This window comes from Dermacentor variabilis, chromosome 1 (genome assembly GCF_050947875.1).
Source record: "Dermacentor variabilis isolate Ectoservices chromosome 1, ASM5094787v1, whole genome shotgun sequence".
In the NCBI taxonomy this organism is placed as follows: domain Eukaryota; kingdom Metazoa; phylum Arthropoda; class Arachnida; order Ixodida; family Ixodidae; genus Dermacentor; species Dermacentor variabilis.
In genome coordinates this window covers 4,144,811-4,171,101 of record NC_134568.1, presented here as the reverse complement: position 1 = coordinate 4,171,101, position 26,291 = coordinate 4,144,811, and the positions used below count along the sequence as shown (strand labels likewise).

The 26,291-nt window shown below is 43.7% G+C and overlaps 1 protein-coding gene across 1 annotated transcript in view; it reads left to right on the top strand.

Annotated features, from left to right (window-relative positions):
- LOC142575151 (lysyl oxidase homolog 3-like) overlaps positions 1-22,813 on the top strand; it is a 31,623-nt gene extending 8,810 nt beyond the window's left edge. The window contains exons 4-8 of the mRNA XM_075684220.1: positions 1,324-1,486; positions 3,889-4,026; positions 11,164-11,281; positions 16,434-16,686; positions 19,265-22,813. Coding sequence (XP_075540335.1) covers positions 1,324-1,486; positions 3,889-4,026; positions 11,164-11,281; positions 16,434-16,686; positions 19,265-19,387 — 795 coding nt within the window. The 3' untranslated portion in view covers positions 19,388-22,813. The remainder of the gene's footprint in view (positions 1-1,323; positions 1,487-3,888; positions 4,027-11,163; positions 11,282-16,433; positions 16,687-19,264) is intronic.
- Positions 22,814-26,291: the final 3,478 nt, after the last annotated feature.

The window sequence follows — 26,291 nt, the reverse complement described above, 5'->3', positions numbered from 1 at the left end:
CAAAAACACATATCGCGCTTCTGTAATCAGCATTCATTAGGTCGCTGAAAGCGTGCAAAATTTGATATGTCAATTTATATCTTACGTGAATTTGTTCCGTTGTGTGCAAGGGTTCTGCGAGAGCTGCCTTTCCGTATTACTGATTTTTTTTAGATTCATGCGTAACATATCAATTTTGTCCGCTTTAGATGTACTATCAGAAGCAATTCACAGAATTATCATGTAATTTTTCCTTGCGGAGTTACAGAGCTGTAAACTTGATAGTTCCGTTTTCTGAAAATTTTTCATTTTCGCCAATTTTTAATAGAAGATTAACGACCTAACTCTGAAATTCGAAACCGATAGTCACTGGATTTTAAGTTTTCTTTTAAATGCAACGAACCATGTCAAATTTGGTGCCATGGTTGCCGGAAAAACGAATTACTCTTTTACATGTATTTAGATAGGGGCACCCGAGCTTTAGCTCGGGCCTAACTTCGACGCTGTCTATTCAAATAGATGTAAAACACAAAAACGTTTTTCTTAGATAGCTCCTGGACCAAATTTAGTAAAGTTTCTTGCATTAGAGAGAGAAAGATAAATTCTAGTGACTGTTGGAAGCGGAATTTCGATTTAGGGCCTGAATTTTGTTAAAAGGATTTTCAAAAATTCGCAAGTTTGAAAAAAAATATATAGAAGACCGAAGTTTACAACGTAATACCTCCGCACCAAGAACAGATATCGCGGTTCTGTAAACGGCACCTATCAGATCATTGAAAGCGGACAAATTCAATTTGTCATTTTGTATCTTACGTGAATTTGTGGCATTGCGTACAAGGATTCTGCAAAAGCTGTATTTCCGTATTACTTGAGATTCATGTGTAACATATCAATTTTGTCCGCTTAAGGTGGGCTCTTATATGCAATTCACAGGATTGTGATATCATTTTTTATTGCTGAGTTACAGAGTTGTAAACTTGTTTGTTTCGTTTTCTGAAAATGTTCGATTTTCGAGAATGTTTAATAAAAAAATTGAGGACCTAAATAAAGAAGAATTCGAAACCAACAGTCACTAGATTTTAAGTTTTTCTTTTAGCTGCACCAGACCTCGCCCAAGTTAGTGCAGTGATTGCCGATAAAAATGAATTCTCCTTTGACATCTTTTTAGATAGGAGCACCAAAGCTGAAGCTTCCTCTCAAGGAAGCTTGAATCGTGAAAACCGTTTCGTGGACAGATTCAATACTTTTCTCTCCTAGAAGCAACCAGTGGAGCGATACGCGCAGGGTGCTCAGACAAAGCGTCATTGATGCGCGCAAATAAATAAACAAATAAAATTTTCGCAGGGAGACCACTTTGGTGGTGGGAACCAGACCATGATGCTCAGCGGTGTGATGTGCACGGGTCTGGAGAAGAACCTCGCCGACTGCCTACACGATCAGCTGGGCGTAGGCGCCGTCACGTGTCCGGGAGTAGGCGACAACATGGCTGGCGTCGTCTGCGTGCGGGGTAGGCGTATGGCGTAGCGCGTGCCAATTTTCACCAATGAAACACCGTGTTGGAGCGCTTCCCTTCAGAGATGGGAAATGAGGTTTGAGCAGACGGAGAAGCGCTTGTACTCTGCCCGTATCTAAAGCAGATTTTCCTTCGCAACATAGGAGAGGTCGTCTTTGAATAACGTCAACGGACGTTCATGTTCCGTTTTTTAGGCAAGGTGCGTCCTTGGCACTTTAGGTGGCACTAAAGTGCCAAGTGCCAAGTGCCAAGCGTTTAGGTCGCACTGCCCTACCCCCCCCCCCTTTCTTACTCGCGTAGGCGCTATGCCTACAGATCAGTGACTAACAAGAGAAGCAAGGACAAAGCTGACTACAAGCTGTTGAGTGGACTTTTTTACTGGCGCAAGCATCGAGTGACACTCCTGTTCCATGCGCAGTACTTCTGGTTCACTTTCTGAGACGGCCGCGGACTAAGTTCCAAATAAATCGAAAAAAAAACAATAGTATTGTACTAACTTAATGGGTTTCATTATATATAGTATGAGAGGATAAGTTTACTTACAAATTAAGTTACTGAAGTGTCTGAAATAATTACAATTAAATAGAAATCACTGATTACGGCACACCAAAGCACAGAATCGTAGAATTTAGAGACCCACCACGTGAACACGACTTTGGCGAAATTGCTGGAAACGCGGAAGTTCAAAGGAGAAGTAATGATTTCACTGATGACCTCACCCACAAGAAAGTTCCATGATATTTAACCGGCTAATTAAGAGAAAACAGTTGCCTCCAAGTTCGGTTCGTGCCTTGCGTTCGCCTAATGTTAACCAAAAGAACACCAACGCCGAGATGCGAGTGTCACTAAGAGTCACCTAAGTCAAAGATTAGGGTCGCCTACCATTTTTATTGAGTTTGAGATTCAATTACGCATTATATATCGTGTACATATCATTATGCATTACACTGCCACAATTGGAAGAATAACAAAAAGTCAGAAAATACATACATAGACGCATCTTCCTCTATCGATGTGGAAAAAGAAAGGACAAGGAAAAACCTGATAAATAATACCGGCGTGGTCACTGACAGACTGAAGGCGCAGTGGGATGCCGATGACTAACGCTCACTGCCATATATACATAGTCTGGTCGTTGTTTCTGCGAAACATAGAGAGTATGCTCATTCCACGCAATTTCATCGAAAAAAAAAAACACGATTCGGCAAACGAATGCTTATATGAAATCGATCAATCTGATTTCTCGCTGGGCAGCAGCATGGACATGTTGTAAAGGGTTGAACAGTTGAACAAGTTTCATAACCAGCATGAACCTTGTATAGCACGGTGTCACATCTACGTCTCTTATATATATATATATATATATATATATATATATATATATATAATGCGGGAAAACATGCGAAGGCGGGAGATGGAAATTCAATACGATGAGCGAAGCGAGAACAAGGTAAAAGAAGGATTACCTTGTTCTCGCTTCGCTCATCGTATTGAATTTACATCTCCCGCCTTCGCATGTTTTCTCGTGTTTTCCCGCGTGTTTCTGCGTGTATATATATAGTAATTTGGAAGGAATTGCAAGAAGAACGTACGACCTTACATTGCCTGTTTGATAATTCGCGGAAAGTGCGGTACCTGCACGGCGCAAGTCTCACAGAATGACGTCGCGTGCGCATAAATGTTGGAGGAAACAGCAAATAGTACGCTCACGCAAACACAGGTGGCGCTGACTAAGCCTTCAAAAAATCAGAGTGGCTAATATCAGTTAATTTGTCAATGAAGAAAAATGAAAGATCAGGCTTGAGCAATTGCTACTGCCCGGAACTCCATTACTGCGACAGCAGGAGGCTCCTCCCGGCAGACACCGCTGCCTTGTATACTTGCATGCCCATCAAATAATGTCGCTATCTACTCTAGCAGGAACTTCTTTGTGATTTCTGATGCCGTACCACCTGCTGTTTCCTGCGAAATGCATGCACAGACGTTACCACTTTCAGACTTGGCATGGCGCATAAAACGCCTCACAATTTTTGGGAGCGCTCATTTCGCGGAATGGCTTTGCGGTTCGCATTTCCGGCTCACAACATGCACGTTGCTCCATAAACTTCAGTTGGATTGTCAATGACGGTCAAGGGGGTGACCGTTGTCGTTCTTCATATCGCGTGGGAGGGGAATGAGGGAGTGAAGATAAAGATGGAGGAGTTGGCCTCACGGCGGGTAAAGAAAAGACCGAGCACAACGAATCCAGTTGCGAGCTTTCGAGTAACCAATGGTTGCGTTTCGAACTACCGGTGCAGCTGCTTTACGTCGCGAACTTCAGAACCAAGCGGCGAACCTACTCGCTCGAGTGTTTTGAGCGGGTTCGTACGTGAACGGGAAACAATTTGTTGGTGCAGACCAAGCCGACCTGGTGATTGACGAACGCGAGGTGGAGCGATCGGCGTACCTGGAGGACCGGCAGCTGCTGTACCTGCAGTGCGCAATGGAGGAGCACTGCGTCTCCACTTCCGCCTATGCGCTCAAGGCAGACCCCGGTGAGACACCAGCCGTCGACGTCACTCGGTGTGTCGAGGAGTTTGGCTGAGCACGATGATAGCTTTCGCAGTCACCTGGTCCCGCTGTGACTTGGCACAACCGTGGTTGAATCGAAACGCATTTCGTTGTCCCATTTCGAAGAAAAAAAACGCGTCGCATCTCTTTCGCAAAACTACTAATTGACTTGTTCATTTAACAATGGTTGTTCTGGAGTATCCTCCTAAATAAGATAAGCGAAGTGTTTGAGCGATGCCCCCAAAAGGAACTGCAAACGCGTAAATGAAAAAAAAATGGTGTTTGCCTCGTTCGCGCCAAAAGCAGGGCCTTTAAAAGTCACAACCTTTGTCTACATCAACGCTGCACTTAAATATTACCACAGTTGCATACAGCTCTGAAGAAAAAGCTTAGTTGCAGGTAATATGGAAACATAATTGAGGAGAAGACACTGAAACTGACCGGGACATTGTGAATCCTAGAAAACAGGAGACTTGATGGAAACATAGGCCGCTAAAGAATGCTGGGTAAATAAATAAATAATAAGGAAGTCGGCGTATTGTGCAGACACGTTCATGCTGCCTTAGCCGATATCTCGTAGCAACATGGAGGCGCGGGTATGATGTAATGCTACAGTTGATCACGTGATCTGCCGTCTTCATTTGAACTGCCTTAAGCGTATCTACCGGGTGTTTTTTTCTTAGACTATGCAAAATATTTATTTAAAAAATCAGCTTTGACAGATGACTTCATTCTAGTCATTGAGCCGTATTGTACAAAGCCGTATTGTACAAAGAATCGAACTACCTAATCGACTAATACAAAAATTCACTCATTAACTGTTTATTTAATTACTTTATGGTACATATTGCGATTTACGAATTATAGTCTGTGAGCTCACAAGACGTATCCACTTGTAACAAATCTTTTCGACGACACCAGGTTCGAGATATTCATTCCCAATGTGATACACGGGCGTTCCAGTTACTTTTCTGCTACAATGCATAAAACGGCGGTTGGAAAAAATGTAAATTGAACAATCGTGGAAATTTAGATTACGTTTCACTGCGCATGTAATGGTGCCATCCTTAGATGTCGTTTCATGTGGCCATTCCTTGAAAACTTACCGGCTATCCATTCGTAAACTTCAATATCGGCCGTAAAACAATTAAGTAAAATGTTAATTAGTTGATGCTTCTTAATATGTCGACAATGCGTTTTGATTTCTCGGGCGAGTAATGTCCGTCACTTGGAGTAATCCAGCTAAAGCACTACAATAACTCTACCTGCCAGAGGCGATTTTTAAAAGCTCTCTACTATCTGAAAAAAAAAAGAAAGAACACTCCCTATGTACGTGCTATGGCAGTTCAAATTCACCACTTTGAATCGGACAAGGCTTTATTGAAACGGAAATTTATTTACAAACGCAAGTTTACACACTTAGGGGGAGTTAAAAACGGCGACAATGCCGGACTCATCCCTGACACATACGACAGCCGTCGCTTAGCATTTCAAGGGCACATAATCCGACCATCCCGCAAACAACTACGATCTAATAACGCAGAGCGGGAGGCTCTTGTATACACTCTCTTATATGCGTTAACTTTGCTAACCAGAGAGGTCTACGTCAGGTGGTCGAGCTATTTTCACATCCGCGCAAGTGTTCCAGGAAAGCTGACGACACTTTGCAGGCAGAAGTCGTTACGACTGAAAGTTTCGCAGTACTGCGGGGCATGCCGTCGTTCAAGTTCGACTGTTATATGGGTGAAGCAGGCTAAATTAGCGACTTGAGCATGTACGAGAGATAGAATGGTCGAAGAGCTTACTCCGCACGTATACAAAATAATTACCTGCAGAACCATGCTCAGGTTGATATTTTTAAGCGACTGCTGACACATTAAATAGCAGACGCGCTTCTGGTTGCAATGACGAACGCGTCATTGAGGCGCCATGGTGTAGATTGCAGAGAAAGTGGAAATTTTATTCCGTATTCAAACGGGTGTTCAAACACAGGACGCGGCGCGCTTGGCTCAGAATATGCGCGCACTCACTTTGAAAGATGAGGACTTTTTTGGCGACTTCATATCGATTTGAGGTTCCAGGGATCTGGGTATCTCATGGCTTTCCTCTTGTAAATTGGACGAATTAAGGCTTTCTAGTGCACGTAGGACAAAAAGAAAGACGTCGAAATGAAGCTTGGAACCAAAACGAAAGAGAAAGTTATCGAGCTATGTACGAAGGAGTACTAATGGGTAATTAGAGAAAAAGTGTGACATGAAACCGAGGTGCGCTGGATAAGACTGTCCTCGTGTAAAATCGGAACCGTAAGTGTGTCTTTACTTCAACGTGTTGTTATCACTGGCTTTACTGAGCAGTAATATATAACGAAAACATAGACGTTTCGCTACCTATGCGGGAACACCAATGGGGCCCAAGAAAATTTGTGGAATCATGGTTTATCCGTCGCAATCAATCTGCATGCAATTCTAACTGTGGTCCCCTGCCAAATGTTTACGGCAGTATCATACATCAATAGGATATATTTTCTCATTTGTTGTCATTTGCGTACAGACGATGCCACCCGCATAGGTAGCGAAACGCCTATGTTTTTGTTATATTTTATTGTTGAGTAAAGCCAGTGAAAACAACACGTTGAAGTATGAGTTCCCCTGGCTTTTGGAACATTTTTTTCACGTGTGTCTTTACTCAAGCAAAAATTTGGGCCGATCGCGGATATTGTGCAGTCTAAAAACACGGGCCAATACCGAAGGTAGTGCGGTCTAAGAAGGAAGAAAGTAATGTGTAGGTTAGACTAAGGGCTCTATGTAAGAGTAAGCTGCTACTAAAGCAGGGTTCATGGCGTAGGTTAAGGCAAAGGGACGCGGTAGCGGTTAACATCGAACAAAGAAAGACAAGATCTTCAGAGGGAGTCTCTCTTCCCTCCCAAATAACAAACATGGAAACACATGGAAGAACAAACCACATGGTACACTAATGCGCCCCGAAGACCTCGTATTCGATGTGTACCACTGGTGACTCGCTTTCTTTACAAGTGATTGTAGCTACGCGACGCACCTAACGCACCAAAGGTTTGTAAGTGCTGGCTTGCACTAGGGCAACTTGAAAAGGTGTTTTATGCCGCCTTTGAAAGCATGCCTCCGTGGCATGTTAGTTATACCGAGGTTGGTCATAAAGCACCAGAATCATACAGATCGCAAAATAGGCAGAATAGCCAAAGAAAGCTATGACTTAAAAAAAAATATTCAACTCTGGCGACGCTCGATCACGTATGTAGCGTGAACCAGTATTGGAAGGACACGTCGAAAGCGTTAAAATGCACTTCACGAAATACAACCGTTATCTATGTGTCATTGCTTTATCAAATTGCAGGCTGATCATGATCACCTTCCACCTACATTTCCCTGTATCTCCCACTCACCCTTACCCCAGTGAGGAGTAGCAGGCTAGAGACAGGCTCTCCAGGTCGACCTCTCCTCTTTTCTCTTCATCAAGTTCTACTCCTACTCAGTGCTTGGTTGTCATCTTCCCCAAGCTCTTTTTCTCTGGGCCACCTCTCCTGTTTACTGTGGCCAGCTGACGAAAATTAATAAATGTTTGCGGCTATTGTGTTCGAAAAAGAATGTGCAGCCGTTAAGGTAAACTTACCTCACAAGTTGATCTGTTACGAGCATGCTTATAGCATATTAGACTGATCGTTTCAGAGCACTCACGGTTCAGCCTTAAAGCGGTCTTGTAATGCAACCACAATGATTGCACATTTTTTATTTTCTAGGATAGCGTTAAACTGCCGGTCATTTTTTGTAGTGCCTGCTACACGTTCACCCATCCATATTATTCTTCTGTAAATTTCCTTCTCCTGATTAGAAACCCCTGTGAGTAAGTGGCCAAGATAATTGTAGTCTTGCACATATTCTAGAGGCTGGCTGCCAATCACAAATTCTCAGTCCCAGCCGTCGCATTCTACCGGTTCTTGCATATGAGGCAGAAACTTGGAGGTTAGCAAAGACACTTGAGAAGAAGTTAGGCGCAACTAGTGGCGCAACGAAAAACTTCAGACGGAACGTCACGATACAAGAAGACAGCGGTATGGATTAGAGAGCCATTAAGGGCACCCGATATTCTAGTTGAAATTAGGAGGAAGAAATGGAGCTGGGTAGGCCATAATATGAATAGGGCCAGTGGTCTATTAGAGTTACAGAATGGGTGCCAAGAGAAGGCAAGAGCAGTTGAGGACAGCAGAGACCTGCATGGAGTGATGAAATTAGAAGCGTTTCTGGCATGAAATGGGGTTTCCTGGCCCAAGACAGGAGTAGGTGGAGATCGCTGGGAGAAGTCTTCGTCTTGCAGTGGACACAAATAGAGTGGCGATAATTACGGTGATGATGATAATGACCATGAACGACGCAACTAATCGCTACTGCAAGCCAAAGCGGGTGCCAGTGGCTACAATGAAGCCGTACTGCAGATGCAGTTTACACGTTTTGGGGCCGTATCTCGTCCCCAAATAATTAACGTCATCTACTTTTCTCGCGTTTGCTTTCTTGAACGCCGCGTTCCCGGTACTTCCAGATCACGAACAGCATTCGCATTTTCAGCGGGACGTGGCATTCTCGACAGGAAAGTAGCCAGCGGACAGTTTTCAAGACAGGAAACGCAAGCAAGACAGATGACGATTGTCATTAGGGGGGAAAGATACGCCCCAGAGGGTGTAAACATTTTTTTTTACAGCGCCGGTTATCACCTATCAGACACCACTCTTATTTGCATAACACAGCTTTAAAAGTGGCTTTCAAGACTAACCTAGCACATGACATTACTGTCACTCTCTCTCCTCATCATGTGCTTTCTCACTCAATAATGTTTTCTGAATAATGTTATTGCAGCCGACACTATCTTTTGAAATGTGTGTTTACCTCCTAGAACTGTGTATGAATCTAATATGGCTAACTGCGCTGCACAAAAATTAGCGCTTGAATATGATTTTCCTACTTTTGACACATTAGCCGATGAATTAAACGCGGGAGAGTTATGCGGGGTACTTACAAGTAACCTTTCCGAACTGCGAGATGATTTTGTTCCCCTTCGAACTCTGTCTTGCAAACATGCAAAAGATAAACAAACGTTTCACTATCGACTCCGTTCCTTATTACGAAGGATTAGAAGAATCTATCGGCAGATTAAAACTAAGGAAACTGACAGTCGTCACATACAGTTAATTGAGTTAAAACGTAGCTTTAGATAGCTCGCTGGATCTGCTAAACGCACGTACTTTGCGAACTTGGGGCAGAGATTAGTGGACGATCCTAAGGAATTTTGGCAACATGTTAAGAGAAACGGTAAGCATGACACTTCAGTTCCACCCTTGCATTGGTCCGACAGAATTGTTAATGATGACTTAAGTAAGGTCGAAATTTTTGTTAAATACTTTTCATCAGTATTTCAGTCGACTTATTCAAACATTAGTCGGGTTACTAGTGTTGATTTTCCTGTCGAAGCCGACGAAATGTCTGAGGTTGTGTTTAGTGTGACGGGCATCGATCGATTATTACAGTGTTTGAAAACAGCAAAAGCATGTGATCCGGATGATATCCCTGATCATTCCTATAGATTGCTCGGGCATTTTATGTTTGTACTTGTGTCGCTTACTTCAATATTCCTTAAATAACGGCATTGTTCCATGGTGATTGGAAACTAGCGTGAGTGGTGCCAATTCATAAGAGTGGACACAGAGACAGAGTTGAGAATTACAGACCGGTATCCTTAACTAGCATTGTATGTAAGGTTATGGAAGATGTGATTTATAGCTGCATCATGTCTCCATCTCGATAACAATAACCTTCTTCATCCTAGTCAGCATGGGTTTCGGCAGGGTTTTTCGTGTACGGCACAATTGGTTGCATTCATTCATGAGCTAGTCTCAGCAGTCGACAAGAAACAAACTGTTGACTGCATATTTCTGGATTTCAAAAAAAGCTTTTGACGTCGTTACGGATAGTCTACTGATCGCTAAACCTCGACGTTAGAAATTGGATGACAAAGTTATCGCCTGGATTGCTGAGTATCTTCGCTCAAGACAGATGTTCCTCTGAATATGTTCCTGTGGCATCTGGTGTACCCCAGGGATCAGTTTTAGGTCCACTTTTATTTCTGTTGTTCATTAATGACATCACTTTGGGCATTACATTATCCTATAGAATATTTGCAGATGACTGTATAGTATATAGGGTCATCAACAGCGAATCTGACCAACAAGCACTACAACATGATTTGGATTTGATTGCCACATGGTGTGAAAACTGGAAAATGTCGCTGAATGTGAAAAAGAGTGTTCACGTCACCTTTACCAGGAAGCGCTCATACGACAGCAATAATTACGCAATAAATAATGCTACTCTTGAACAAGTTACAGAATATAAATATTTAGGTTATATTTTTCTGCTCATCTAAGGTTGAACAGACATGTTTCTCATGTTAGGAACAAGGCTGTAGGAGCATTAGGTTTCTTGAAACGTAACTTTAGTAGTTTGCCACAGAAACTTAGGGAGCAACTCTATTTCACAGATGTCCGCAGGACACTGGAGTATGCGTGCGCTTGCTAGAAAAAGTGCAGAACAGGGCAGTTTGGTTTGCCCTTGGCAATTATGACAGAATGCTTAGCATGATAGAAAGCAAAAAATCGTTAAACTGGCAACTTCTTCAACACCGTCGTCGAAATGTAAGATTAAAATTTCTTCATAACTACTCTAAAACGGAAATAGCTAGGGAATTGTATTTTCAGCCGCCCACATATGTTTCTTAAAGGAGAGATCACAAATTAAAAATACGTGAGATTCCTTTTAAAAGTGACGCTTTCCGCTACTCTTTCTTTGTTCGTACCATAAAAAAATTGGAATACTCTACCGCCTGACACTGTCTGTATTTGTTGAAATGACGATTTGTTCCATACTTTATGAATGTAATTTTGAGTGTTTGTTTATATGAGTTGCACCCTCCCTGCTGCAATGCGTGAGTGGCGAAGCAGGTACCCAATAAATAAACAAATAAATAGAGCAAGTAGCAACGCTCCATCCGAGCGTTGTTATCCCACATGGTCGTGTCTCCAAAGCACCGTCCCGATGCAGGTTGGCTGTACGAGACTCGGCGCCTGCTTCGCTTCACGGCGCGCGTGGCGAACGTGGGCAACGCCGAGTTCATGCCGTTCCTGCCGAAACACGCCTGGGTCTGGCACTCCTGCCACATGTGAGCGGCCCTTCACCTACACTCTGTGCCCCGTCGTCTTTGGGCAGTCTCACTGACGCAGACGCATGCTGAGCGCGTGGCACGCACCGTTGACGTCGTGATATAGACTGGCGAGCAGGATAAAAAACAAAAGCAGGAAGAAGTGCGTATCGATGCGTGTTCTGGCGCTTCACCTTTATTCCCTTTTGACATTGGCCTGGGCCTCTATTTTGTCAACTTTATTTTTTTTTCATTTACGTACGAGCATACTCAATGTTCTTATGTTTGGGCTACCCAAGTGGGTAGCCCAAAATATCTACTCCTCCATAGTAGATATTTTGGTTAGCTGCACGATTCTTACATAGCGTTCCGTATTTACTCTGCCGCACAATCAATGCTCGTGGCCACGCACAAGCACCGATGTAGCTTACTGGCTATCGCATCTCGCTGCTAAGGTCGCGGGCTCGATCTCCGCTATACGGCAGCCGCATCCCTGTGGGCGGCGAAATCCAAACAACGCTCTTGTGCTTAGATTAAGGTGCAAATTAAAGAACCCTAGGTGGTCATTAATAATCCGGAGTTCCCCACTCTGGCGCAGTCATGGTGAGATCGTGCTTTTGGCACGCAAAACCCTAGAATGTAATTTGTTCTATGGTAATACACAAACGGTTCAAGTTTGCCGACTCTGTTCTGTCAGCAGAAGTGTTACACGTTTTCAGGATCAAAACACTGATCCCGGCCACCAGTGCTTGGCCTCTAATTTGTCTTCAGTACTTGTCGTCAGTGCCAAGTCCGTTTTCACTGCTGCAACGTCTCGATGAAAGGTCAGCCACCGACGTCAAGCGATGCGCAGGAATAACGAAAGGAACCACGACATGCAGCGCCGAAAACAGTCAAGACCCAAAGTGGTCACGGATGCAGCGAGGCTGCCCAAGAGTGGCGCTGAAGGATTTTGTTGAAACGCTTAGAGGGTGTATCAGATCCCATCAAAAGGACACTGTAAAGGTGGTCGTGAATGCAGGTGAAGTTAGAAGATCGCCTTTCTTAAACGTCGTCGCAGCATTCGTTCGGCGATGAGGCTGTTGGGTGAGAGAATCGCGATCCGACGACCAACTTTCCCTTTCTCAATCTGTCTCTCGCGGCTGCGACGGCAGGAGCGACATCACTGCCACGACGTTCCTACCAGGTTGTGCAACTTTAGCCTGTAAGCGGTAAACGAAACAGCACGAAAAGTATTCCTTGACAACCCGCCCAGCCAAAATACTTTTATAATAATAGCTAGCTGTTTCCTGGATGCAAAGAGAGCGTCCGCACTTGCAATTACCCTTTCGTGTTGCCATTACAATTTCCTGGCCTATTTTGCCTCTAACCTATTGTAGAATGTGACAATTATTGCGCCTGTTCTTGCACAAGAAAAGCCTACAAATGAACAGTATCTTCTTCTGTTTATGTGTCTATTGAAGCTGCGGCTAGCTTAATGGATTAAGAACAGTGCATTATCAGAGTGAAGGATACGGTTGTTATATTATCACTGCCAACATACGCAAAGTGGCGCTGAGCCTCCACACATGTGCCCTGTACACGTGCCCCCCGTACACAAAAATCAAAAATTAGTTCGTGCACGGGTGGTATTTATTCTCCCACTTACGCGTAATTATTCTGACGATATGCACGTTATGTTAGGTTTCAATTTCGTTAGAGAAAGAAACAAGTTTGAAAAATTATAACTGCTGCCACGAAAAGAGCGGTAGCTTCACAAACGTTTTTTTGCTTTAATAGTTAATTTAAGCACTTCAAATATATATATATATATATATATATATATATATATATATATATATATATATATATTGGTCTTAACAGATTGTAGTACAAGAATTGGTACCATCTCGGCTTTTTGTCATTACACAGCTCACCAATCTGTCGCATCACCGGCCTTGTGCTTTCTTAAGATTTAGTTCCATGATACGCAGAAGCACTTCAGACGAACACGAAAATTAATGAATAAATGAGTACAAAAATCCAAGGACACCTACGCACTTCTTATGAGTTGTGAATGCGAAATAATTAATGTCCAACTGAACGCCGGTTAGCGGTCTTTTGAATTTGCCCTGCGAGTAATGCATCATAGCGGTACGTGCTGCCCGAGTCAGCCAGCGGCAGCAGCTTGTGGTGCCAACGCCGCTTGCACCGACGTCCTGCAAGACGAGAGACTGAGGAAATGGGTCACGTGACTCCCTCGCCGACGACAACCCGTCTCGCCCCGCGGCGTCGCGTTGCTGTACCTGCAGTGCCTGCGACGTGGCATACCAGATTAGCCCTCCCCCCCCCCCCCCCAAGAAAATAAATAAATATTGGCGCCTCTCATCAGCGCCCAATAAGATACTCTCTGCACAATTGCGCAAAGCGACCATATATCCGTAGTGGGTAAGCAATAGGCTTGATGTATTCATTAAATTCTTGGGATTTTACGAGCCAAAACCAAGATATGCTAGTGAGACACGTCGTAATGGGACACTTCGAGTTAATTTTGACCAGATGTGGTTCTTTTACGTGCGCCTAAATGTAGTATACATGAGTGCTTTTGCATATCCCTCCGCCGAAATGTGTCCGTCATGGCCGGGATCGAACCCGCGACCTCGAGCTGAGCAGAAAATAACCACAGCCACTAAGCTACCGCAGCGGAAGGCGTCGGCTTCGAACCCACATGACCGCTGATTAGATCCCAGGTACACAACCGCTCGGAACTCTCGCTTACGTTGCGCCTCACCAGGCCGAACCAAAGCGTGGCGCACGAACACGACCGGCCCATTTCCGAGGCCGTAACAGCTGTTCGCTGTGAGAGATCGCAGAGACTTGCGCAATTTTCAACCTGCACACATCAGAGGTAGCGAGCAGTGCCGCATACCACGGCGAGATGATGGCGGCAGTTCATTTTAGCTTAGGCAAAGAGGGAGCTGGCTGCGTAAACCACGGCTGTACTGTATTCTTGTTTTATTCTTCTTCCGTTTAGGCCTGCTTCATGCTCTGTGTCGCAAGCCACGGCAGGTGTCCGGGGCACCCTTCCTGCTTTAAGCGCTGGCGTTTTTAATAACTGAAGTCAACGTTCATTGAAAATCGACGTTTCTTTCTCTTCTTCTTTAATTTATGGGAGTGCACAGTCTTTATTGAGTTGTCAAGTCGTTATTATTACCGTCGTATGTGTAGTATATTAGCTCCAATTTGAACCGTGTTCTTTGGTGCTTCATTGTGCTCAAAGTACAGAGTACCATTGGCCTGGCGCGAAGTGCTAGTTACATTTTCGGCATTTATGGCTGTTATCAGTGTTACCATAGCGCTAGGACCCAAGCCAGGCATGTTAGTTTGTCTTCAGCTCCAGCGTCATGCCAGTCATGAAATATTGTTTATTGTCAAAATCAAATAATTGAATCAGAAAACAGACAATACAATTACAGCGGAATCCGATGGAAAGTACTAAAAAGTCAAACGTGTTCACAAAAACGTAAAATTAATCTACCATGGGTCAAAAGCTCTCTCACTTGGTGCATGAATGAATGGCGAAATTTAGCGGTTAACACAACGTACAAGAAACAAGAAGACGATTTTACGAGGCTGAAACTATCTGGCCTGTTCCCAGGATTGTTCCATGACTCATCTCATCTTATTTTGTGAATTCGACGTTTTAACCGCTAGATTTCCATTTCGCCATTAAAATAAAACTGGCCAACACATGCAGGGGTCTAAAAGCAGCAACTACCAAAAAGGTGGTACAAACGTAGGAACCCCACACTTCAGTAGCCTGCTCCAGCTCTAGGCTTAGTCTTCAGAGTTAAAGCTCACTTTTTCAATAGCTGGGACCTCTCAGGTTCGAGAACTATGGTTCCAGGTTCTACAAATTCGTTTTATCGCCGTCATGACGATGTGATGATGAATATTTCTCCCTTGCACGGGAAACAAATGGACGGCTGTGGCCTTAATTAAGCGCCCATTGAGCTTTTTTAACCTGCTTTGGCGATTTCGCCTAAGCAGCCCAGATAGACGGGACGCTTAACCCAGGGAAATCCTCATTTTATGTGTAGACACGAAAGAAAAAAAGAAATTAAACAAATGTAGGCGTATCTCTTAGTGAACAAACAACCCGCTGTGGTTGCTCAGTGGCTATGGTGTTGGGCTGCTTAGCACGGGGTCGCGGAATCGAATCCTGGCCATGGCGGCCGCATTTCGATGGAGGCGAAATGTGAAAACACCCGTGTACTTAGATTTCGGTGCACGTTAAACATACCCAGGTGGTCGAAATTTCCGGAGTGTTCCACTACGGCGTGCCTCATAATCAGAAAGTGGTTTTGGCACGTAAAACCCGATAGTTTAATTTTTTTAGTGAAGAAACACTACTCTGGACATACTGTTGCCAACGAGGGTGGATGTTCAAAGATACTGACTCATTCAGGCGCACCAATGGCACTCGTCATCACTGAAATACTGGTCGTATTATAGCCTGTCACAAGATGCGAGATGGTTCACCTAGCAAATCGGAGATTGTAGAGTGCGAAACTATCTAAGATGAAGACAGTATTTCAATCGACACGTCCGTTTCAATTTTTCTTAATGAGCCCACAAATTTTACAAGCAGAACCTAATTGTATGAAATTAATTTGAAATTTTCTGTACTTGCATAGAAGTATTTCTAGCTGCAGTTCAAATGTGTTTTTTGAGGCGCGAAAATCATCATATATATATATATATATATATATATATATATATATATATATATATATATATATATATATATACCCGCCGTGGTTGCTCAGTGGCTATGGTGTTGGGCTGCTGAGCACAAGGTCGCGGGATCGAATCCCGGCCACGGCGGCCGCATTTCGATGGGGGCGAAATGCGAAAACACCCGTGTGCTTAGATTTAGGTGCACGTTAAAGAATCCCAGGTGGTCAAAATTTCCGGAGTCCTCCACTACGGCGTGCCTCATAATCAGAAAGTGGTTTTGGCACGTAAAACCCCAAATAATATATATACATATATATATATATATATATATATATGTATATATATATATATATATATATATATATATATATATATATATATATATATATATATATATATATATATATATATATATATATATATACCATTGAACCTGAGCCTCTCGTGCATGCAGGCATTACCACTCCATGGAAGTGTTCGCTCACTACGACGTGCTGGACGCGGCCGGACAGCGCGTGGCCGAGGGCCATAAGGCAAGCTTCTGCCTTGAGGACAACGTGTGCCAGCCCGGAGTGGATAAGCGCTACAACTGCGCAAACTACGGCGACCAGGGAATCTCTGTCGGCTGCACCGACACCTACGCGCACAACATCGACTGCCAGTGGGTTGACATGACCGACGTGCCACACGGACACTACACTCTCAGGGTGCGCAAGCGCGAGCTTAAAACGATCATTTCGTTAAAAAAAAAACGGGTTTGTTTGAGTTTTCACGTAACAGCATTATGCTTTCTTGGATGTTCAAATCAAATTCCGACGCTATTATATCTGTAGGTTGCGTGTTAGTCGTACTTAAAAATTTTTCTATGTATTTTAGCTTGGGAACGTCAGTTCAGTAATTTGCTTGCGCCACATGGAGGGCCGGGGTATGGGCCATTCGAAACTCGCTTTGCCGAAACGACATCCGACGCCGGACACTGACGCCGAATTTTCTGCGACCCGGGGCCCTTAAGAGGAAGCTTTAGCTCGGGCCCAACTCCGACGCGGCCTATTCAAATACATGTAAAACGCAAAAACGTTTTTATGAGATAACCCCTGGACCGATTTTGATGAAATTTGTTGCATTTGAAAGAGGAAGTTAAATTCTAGTGACTGTTGGAAGCGGAATTTCGATTTAGGGCTTGAATTTTCTTAAAACGATTTTCAAATATTTGACCGTTTGAAAAAAATAGAAGCACGAAGTTTACAAACTGATAGCAATGCATCAAGAACTGATATCGCGGTTCTGTAAACGGCATCCATTAGATCATTCAAAGCGGACAAATTCAATATGTCATCTTACATCTTACATGAATTTGTTACGTTGGTTACAATGGTTTTACAAAAGTTGTATTTCCCTATGATTAAATTTTTTTTATATTCATGTGTAACATATCAATTTTGTCCGCTATGGATGTACTTTTAGATGCAATTCACAGAATTGTATTATCATTCTTAGTGGTTGAGTTACAGAGTTGTAAACTTGATAGTTTCGTTTCTTGAAAATTTTTGATTTTCGCCAATATTTAATAAAAGATTGACGACCTAACTCAAAAATTCGAAACCAACAGTCACTAGATTTTAAGTTTTTCTTTTAAATGCAACAAACCTCGTCAAATTTGGTGCAGTGGTTACCGAGAAAAACGAATTCTCCTTTTACGTGTATTTAGATAGGAGCACTCGAGCTAAAGCTTCCTCTTAAGAGGAAGCTTTAGCTTGGGCCTAACTCCGACGCGGCCTATTCAAACACATGTAAAACGGAAAACCATTTTTCTGAGATAACCCCTGGACCGATTTTAATGAAAATCGTTGCATTTGAGAGAGAAAGTTAAATTCTAGTGACTGAGAATTTTAGGAATCGGAACTTCGATTTCGGGCCTGAATTTTGTTAAAAAACTTTCAAATTTTCGACCGTGTGAAAAAAATAGAAGCACAATGTTTACAAATTCGTAGCTCTGCATCTAGAACAGCTATCGCGGTTCTGTAAACGGCATCCAATAGATCATTCAGAGCGGACAAATTCGATATGTCATTTTACATCTTACGAGAATTTGTTACGTTGGTTACAAGGTTTCTGCAAAAACTGTATTTCTATAGTACAAATTTTTTTAATATTCATGTGTAACATCTCAATTTTGTCCGCTTTAGATGTACTATTAGATGCAATTCACATAATTGTATTATCCTTTCTCGTTGTTGAGTTAGAATTGTAAACTTAATAGTGTCATTTTTTGAAAATTTTTGATTTTTGCCGATTTTTAATAAAACATTGACGACCTAACTCGAAAATTCGAAACCAACAGTCACTGGATTGTAAGCTTTTCTTTTAAATGCAGCAAACCTCGTCAAATTTGGTGCAGTGGTTGCCGAGAAAAACGGATTCTCCTTTTACATGTATTTAGATAGGGGCTCTCGAGCTAAAGCTTCCTCTTAACGATATCACATTAAAAGAGCCGTGGCGTGGCTCCTTTCTTGGCGCACAGTAATCCAGCAGCTGACATCAGTGCTGCCATTTGAGAAAGCGTGTTCAGGAAAGTAGATATAAAATCGCCGGCAAGTATCAGCTGTTTATTACGACTGCGGTGCGCAGTGGACTTAACTATAGGTAACCGAAGCCGTTTTAAGTTCAGCAGGGCTTGAGACAAGTGATGAAACACTATAGTTCTAGTCATTGGCTGCCCCGGAAAACAAAAGTTACTTTAGTTTTGCAAGGAAACTTTCGCCGGCGCTAAGCTAAAGAGGGACAGAAGTGCCCCATTAGACAGGATTACGCCACGTATTCCTGAGAGCCTTTGCGTTCAACAAGGAATGACGGCAGTTTTATGAATAGCAAAAAAATATTATTAATTATGTGACGGTGTAAAATACCTCGTGTATCTACAAGTATTAGGAAAAATTGGAGCGACTAGTGTAAACATAGGTGGACAATCTTGTCAAAAAGAAATCGTGCGTAAGTTTGCGTGCGTGCACGCGTCTATCTTGAATGGAGACTTGTTTCCCATATTTGGTTTTCTTATCATCCTCTATACATTTCTATTGGACTTGCAATAATAATACCATAAACAGACGTTTAGAGGCGTCGGCTGCAGTCTGTGGTTAGTGCTTTGAGGTTACCTATGCATCCATGAGCACGTCAAATCGCTCTCTTAAGTGTTGATGTAAAATTGAATATCTACCAAAATCTACGTTGTTGGTGTCCTGAAATCTGCGCAGAGTTCGTAAGTAACCCAACTCTCCTACTACGCAGGTGTCCATCAACCCGGAATACAAGCTGGCTGAGATGAGCTACGATAACAACGCTGCTGTATGCGACCTCATCTACACGCAGACCTACGCTGCCGTCACAAACTGCACTCTTGGAAGGCCGTGAACTCGCAGCGACAACGAGAAGGCTCCTCGTCCCAAGAGGACGCGCATCTCAAGGAGCGTCGAGATAAACTGAAAAACCCCAATGTGCTCGTTCGGATTCCGCCCACTTACCGCATACGACCTATATGCACCGGTCATTGGTTGGTGCTGCACTCAAGGTTCAAGTCGCAGGAGTGGTGCCTGCGACAATCTAGAAAAAAAAGGACAAGTCGCGCCTGCGTGATTTTCTGTTTCCTCTTTGTAAAAAAAAGTTACGCCGGCATCAGTCGCAGGGTCAACACGACAGCATCCTCGTAACGACGAATGTGCTCAAGAGACCGTCTCGCGTCCTGATTGACCGCCTTAGGGGACTCGAGATCATAGCGGGCTGCAAGCACATTCTGAGAAAATGGCTCGAATGCTATAGCATACATCTACGTGTTCTACGACGTTGGGTGGCTCTCATAGTTATGTTCCTAAGTGTGCATGTAACAGACGCAACACTAGTGACCTGCATGACGACATCGGGTGACGTGGTCAGAACTCCGTGAATCGAAGTTCGCAAAGACCTTTGCTTTTGCCATGGCCGTTGCGTCAATATAATCCCGACAACCACGATGAGATGCTACCGAGAAATATTGAGTAAATAAAATGAGCGCCGCAAAGTGACCGATAGTGACTGGCTGATGCTTAGGTATCGCAGGGGACCTGAACGTCCAATAAACGTGGAAAGATTATGAGATTGCTATAGGCTTGCGGAGTCGCCGGGCAATTAGGAACAACCCCCCTCGCCGCCTTCCAGGCTGACTTGAAAACAAGCTCGTTTCAATACTCAAGTTTGGCAGGAGCTCATCACTAACGCCAAATACGCATTAGCGCTCTCTGTGACAGCATCTCTGGTGGCGCTGATGTGTTCCTGGCGGGATAATGAAGGCCGGTTTTCGGGGAGCTAGGCTTTGCGAAGGCCCAATCCATCATACCCTTGGTCTCTCTTGATACTCCGGGCTAAGTTAAAATTAAAGTGACATTTAATTACGTGAGCCCGTTTCAAGGGTCGCGTTTGGTTAATATGCGCTCAAGTGCGGCTGGAAATTGTCTGAGTGAGGTTATTTATAACAAGGTCTGATTCACATTTCTTCTAGAAAAGCAAACATCCACATACGCCGCGCCAGCAGTGTAGGCGAACAGATGCCCGCCTTAACAACACCGCCACCGATGACGAGCAACTGGAAGCTGACATGCTGATGTGCAGCGGACGCTGCATACCACCTGCTGGTGCAGTAACTGCACTGCCAAAGGAACTTGAGTGCTTTCTAATGTACGCTAACAGAATAAAAATAATTAATATAAAAAAAGACATCAAGCATGTAACAATTTTCTTAGTGCAAGACCGACATATCAGCTAAGACAAAAGGAGCTGCAAGTCGGGCTACAGAACACAGCTACGAGAAAATCCACAAAAAGGTGTAGCGAAAACAAACAAACAAGAACAAAGAAACAAATAAACAAAAAAATGAATTACAAGCCATGGCACAGCACAGTGCGTAATGCCCAGAATTTTTGTATACAGGGCTTCCCACGTAACCTTAGCCAAAATAAAAAAAAAAAAACGCGAACGCCACGTCGCTGGACAGAACCAAAGTTATTTTGTTTGCCGTTGCTTGTAGATACTCAGATAATTTTTGAAATTATGCCTAATTACATAATTAGTCCCAATTAATTAATCAACAGCTCAAATGTTATAATTAGATGAAAAGTGTTAATGAGAAAAATTCTAGAGAGACATAAAAAACTCCGGATGGAGCTTTCTGTTGCTCGCTACGCGCTACACAAAAGTGCTTTTCCGAGCGCGCAAGAAGCCCGCATGCGCCCGCAAGAGCTGATTAATTAAGGCTAATTGTCTAATTAGACGGAATGAAAAAGAATCATCTGAGTATCTCCAAGCGACGGCAAACAACATTACCTGTGTTCTGTCCAGCTACGTGACATTTGCATATAATCTCGACATTACTTTCGCAGGCAATAATCTCGATATTAATTTTGGGTGTTACGTGTCAAATTGGAGAGAGAGAGAAAGAGAAAACATCTTTAATGAGCCTAAGGATGGAAGTATTTGCAGGAGTGGCTCCCACTTCATGAGAATCCATGCGCCGTCTAGGCTGCGACCGCCCGCTCAGTCAACATAATCTGGTCCGAGAGGCGGGAGCTGGACAACAGCGTTTCCCACTGCTCTTGGGGGTGAGGGGTAGAGGAGGCAAGACTGTATTTTGTTTGCATTCTGTGACAATGTGCCGGAGGGTTTCTAGTTCGTCATGTTGAGTAGGGAACATGAGATGAACTAAGCGTCCTTGGGTGCAGGAACGTATTGGTTTGCACCAATCTTAGTGTTGTCTCCTGCGTCTTCGTGAGCTTTGAATGCGGGGGTGAGGGCGTTCTGCGGTTGAGTCTGTAGTGTTCAGTTACTTTTTGGGTACGTTGTCAGTATAGTGAGCTCTTCTGTGTGCTCCGCGGCAGCCTAGTCGATAATCAGACAAATCATTTTCTGTAAATAACTGTCATGGACGGAACAAGTTAAAAAAAAAATGTTTAAGTCTTCCTGGATCTGTTGGAGTTATTCTGAAATTTAGGCCTTCTCCGCCGCTATGACTATTAACCAGTTTTATTTCACGCTCATTCAAACGCATCTGCATTGCCTTTTGTGGCTGTTCGAGTAACGAAAACCTCACTTCGCTTTCTTACAACGAAATAGAAGGCAATAAATGTCATTATCCACAAAGCGTATTTTCAAATTATGGCTACCCGTTTAGGTGCGTTAAATATAATGAATAGAGCGCTCTTAGTGGTCTTCTGGTATGCACTAATCTTACCAAGCCGCCCATGTAATAAAAACAAAATCACACGGGACCTGAAATCTCTTCCATGAAGCAATTGTGAATTGAGGCGCACGCACGTCTCGTAGAACGTCAAATGTACCCAAGAACAAATTATAGCGCGCAAACAAATAACTTCTAGTTAACCAATTTTTGAAACCTTAAAGGCGCGCGGACACCAAACTCTCGGATGATTTTATTCTCCTTGGTAATACACAGCGTCTAGAGAACCAACAATGACAGCCGGTATATGCGGGATCGTGTCCCAAGCAATTTGATACCTCGCAATTTCCATCGCGCATTTCGAGGTTTCAAGATTCCAGACAGCCGAGGTAGATAACCTTTGAGTGGCGTAAACCAGGAGTAGCCGACGTCACGGAGTCCACACAAATCGCATGAAACGCTGAGGGCAACGACCTCACCCGTCGTCTGCTCGATTTCACAGTTGTGCCCCCGTCGTGTTTCAGCAAACGCACTTGCCACCGCTGTGAAAATGTCATCGCATGAGCGTATATAAACGCAAAACTATTTAGCTCTCAAGAATGACGTTTTCATGATGGCTACTGTGACGAGTCCGGTGAAGCGAGAAACGTTTCATTTGCAGAGTTTCGAATTGAAACAAATTAGGTTTTGAGCATCTGCTGTAATTCATACTTTGCGAAAGCTTTCCTTGTAAGCATTCAAACCGTATCATATACGGACAATTTAGCCTCCACAATTGGTGTCTGAACTCCTTTAAAAAACACACTGCACACTATATTTACGAGTGTCCTGCTTTAAGGGAATAAAAAAAAAGCTTTGTAACGTAGTTGCTACTCAATGGGAAATAGTAAATTTATTGAGTGAAACCCGTTGCATAGTGATGCTGAATCTGTTTCGTTATAAAACGGTTCCAAGTGAGGTCAGACTATGTGATCAGCCTCTCGTGAAGTGGCGTTGCCGATGACAGTGCAATGCTGTGACTGCTTGGAGACAGAAGCGTCACGCCCGCCTCTTTAAACAGACATGCATTCACACATTTCGAATAAACATCGCTTCAGTTGAGGCGCAATTTCCATGAGGACTGCACAGCAGTAATGTCGGCGTCTTGGTACTCGTCCATGTCATCATCATCATCATCAGCCTAGTTACGCCCACTGCAGGGCAAAGGCCTCTCCCATACTTCTCCAACTACCCCGGTCATGTACTAATTGTGGCCATGTTGTCCCTGCAAACGTCTTAATGTCATCCGCCCACCTAACTTTCTGCCGCCCCCTGCTACGCATCCCTTCCCTTGGAATCCAGTCCGTAACCCTTAGTGACCATCGGTTATCTTCCCTCCTCATTACATGTCCGGCCCATGCCCATTTCTTTTTCTTGATTTCAACTAAGATGTCGTTTACCCGCGTTTGTTGCCTCATCCAATCTGCTCTTTTCTTATCCCTTAATGTCACACCCATCATTCTTCTTTCCATAGCTCGTTGCGTCGTCCTCAATTTCAGCAGAACCCTTTTCGTAAGTCTCCAGGTTTCTGCCCCATATGTGAGTACTGGTAAGACACAGTTATTGTATACTTTTCTCTTGAGGGATAACGGCAACCTGCTGTTCATGATTTGAGAATGCCTGCCGAACGCACCCCAGCCCATTCTTATTCTTCTGGTTATTTCAGCCTCATGATCCGGATCCGTGGTCACTACCTGCCCTAAGTAGATGTAGTCCCTTACCCCTTCCAGTGCTTCGCTACCTATCGTAAACTGCTGTTCTCTTCCGAGCCTGTTAAACATTACTTTAGTTTTCTGCAGATTATTTTCAGACCCACCCTTCTGCTTTGCCTCTCCAGGTCAGTGAGCATGCATTGCAATTGGTCTCCTGAGTTACTAAGCAAGGCAATATCATCAGCGAATCGCAAGTTGCTAAGGTATTCTCCATCAACTTTTATCCCCAATTCTTCCCACTCCAGGCCTCTGAATACCTCCTGTAAACATGCTGTGAATAGCATTGGAGATATCGTATCTCCCTGTCTGACGCCTTTCTTTATAGTGATTTTGTTGCTTTCTTTGTGGAGGACTACGGTGGCTGTGGAGCCGCTATAGATATCTTCCAGTATCTTTACATATGGCTCATCTACACCCTGATTCCGTAATGCCTCCATGACTACTGAGGTTTCGACTGAATCAAACGCTTTCTCGTAATCAATGAAAGCTATATATAACGGTTGGTTATATTCTGCACATTTCTCTATCACTTGATTGATAGTGTGAATATGGTCTATTGTTGAGTAGCCTTTACGGAATCCTGCCTGGTCCTTTGGTTGACAGAAGTCTAAGGTGTTCCTGATTCTATTTGCGATTACCTAAGTAAATACTTTGTAGGCAACGGACAGTAAGCTGATCGGTCTATAATTTTTCAAGTCATTGGCGTCCCCTTTCTTATGGATTAGGATTATGTTAGCGTTCTTCCAAGATTCCGGTACGCTCGAGGTTATGAGGCATTGCGTATACAGGGTTGCCAGTTTCTCTAGAACAATCTGACCACCATCCTTCAACAAATCTGCTGTTACCTGATCCTCCCCAGCTGCCTTCCCCCTTTGCATAGCTCCTAAGGCTTTCTTTACTTCTTCTGGCGTTACCTGTGGGATTTCGAATTCCTCTAGGCTATTCTCTCTTCCACTATCGTCGTGGGTGCCACTGGTACTGTATAAATCTCTATAGAACTCCTCAGCCACTTGAACTATCTCATCCATATTAGTAACGATATTGCCGGCTTTGTCTCTTAACGCACACATATGATTCTTGCCTATTCCTAGTTTCTTCTTCACTGTTTTTAGGTTTCCTCCGTTCCTGAGAGCCTGTTCAATTCTATCCATATTATAGTTCCTGATGTCCGCTGTCTTACGCTTGTTGATTAACTTAGAAAGTTCTGCCAGTTCTATTCTAGCTGTAGGGTTAGAGGCTTTCATACATTGGCGTTTCTTGATCAGATCTTTCGTCTCCTGCGATAGCTTACTGGTTTCCTGTCTAACGGAGTTACCACCGACTTCTATTGCGCACTCCTTAATGGTTCCCATGAGATAGTCGTTCATTGCTTCAACACTAAGGTCCTCTTCCTGAGTTAAAGCCGAATACCTGTTCTGTAGCTTGATCCGGAATTCCTCTAGTTTCCCTCTTACCGCTAACTCATTGATTGGCTTCTTGTGTACCAGTTTCTTCCGTACCCTCCTCAAGTCTAGGCTAATTCGAGTTCTTACCATCCTATGGTCACTGCAGCGTACCTTGCCGAGTACGTCTACATCTTGTATGATGCCAGGGTTCACGCAGAGTATGAAGTCGATTTCATTTCTAGTCTCACCATTCGGGCTCCTCCACGTCCACTTTCGACTAACCCGCTTGCGGAAAAAGGTGTTCATTATCCGCATATTATTCTGTTCTGCAAACTCTACTAATAATTCACCTCTGCTATTCCTAGAGCCTATGCCATATTCCCCCACTGACTTGTCTCCAGCCTGCTTCTTGCCTACCCTGGCATTGAAGTCGCCCATCAGTATAGTGTATTTTGTTTTGACTTTACCCATCGCCGATTCCACGTCTTCATAAAAGCTTTCGACTTCCTGGTCATCATGACTGCATGTAGGGGCATAGACTTGTACCACCTTAAATTTGTACCTCTTATTAAGTTTCACAACAAGACCTGCCACCCTCTCGTTAATGCTATAGAATTCCTGTATGTTACCAGCTATTTCCTTATTAATCAGGAATCCGACTCCTAGTTCTCGTCTCTCCGCTAAGCCCCGGTAACACAGTACATGCCCGCTTTTTAGCACTGTATATGCTTCTTTTGTCCTCCTAACCTCACTGAGCCCTATTATATCCCATTTACTACCCTCTAATTCCTCCAATAACACTGCTAGACTCGCCTCACTAGATAGCGTTCTAACGTTAAACGTTGCCAGGTTGAGATTCCAATGGCGGCCTGTCCGGAGCCAGGTATTCTTAGCACCCTCTGCAGCGTTACAGATCTGACCGCCGCCGTGGTCAGTTGCTTCGCGGCTGCTGGGGACTGAGGGCCGGGGTTTGATTG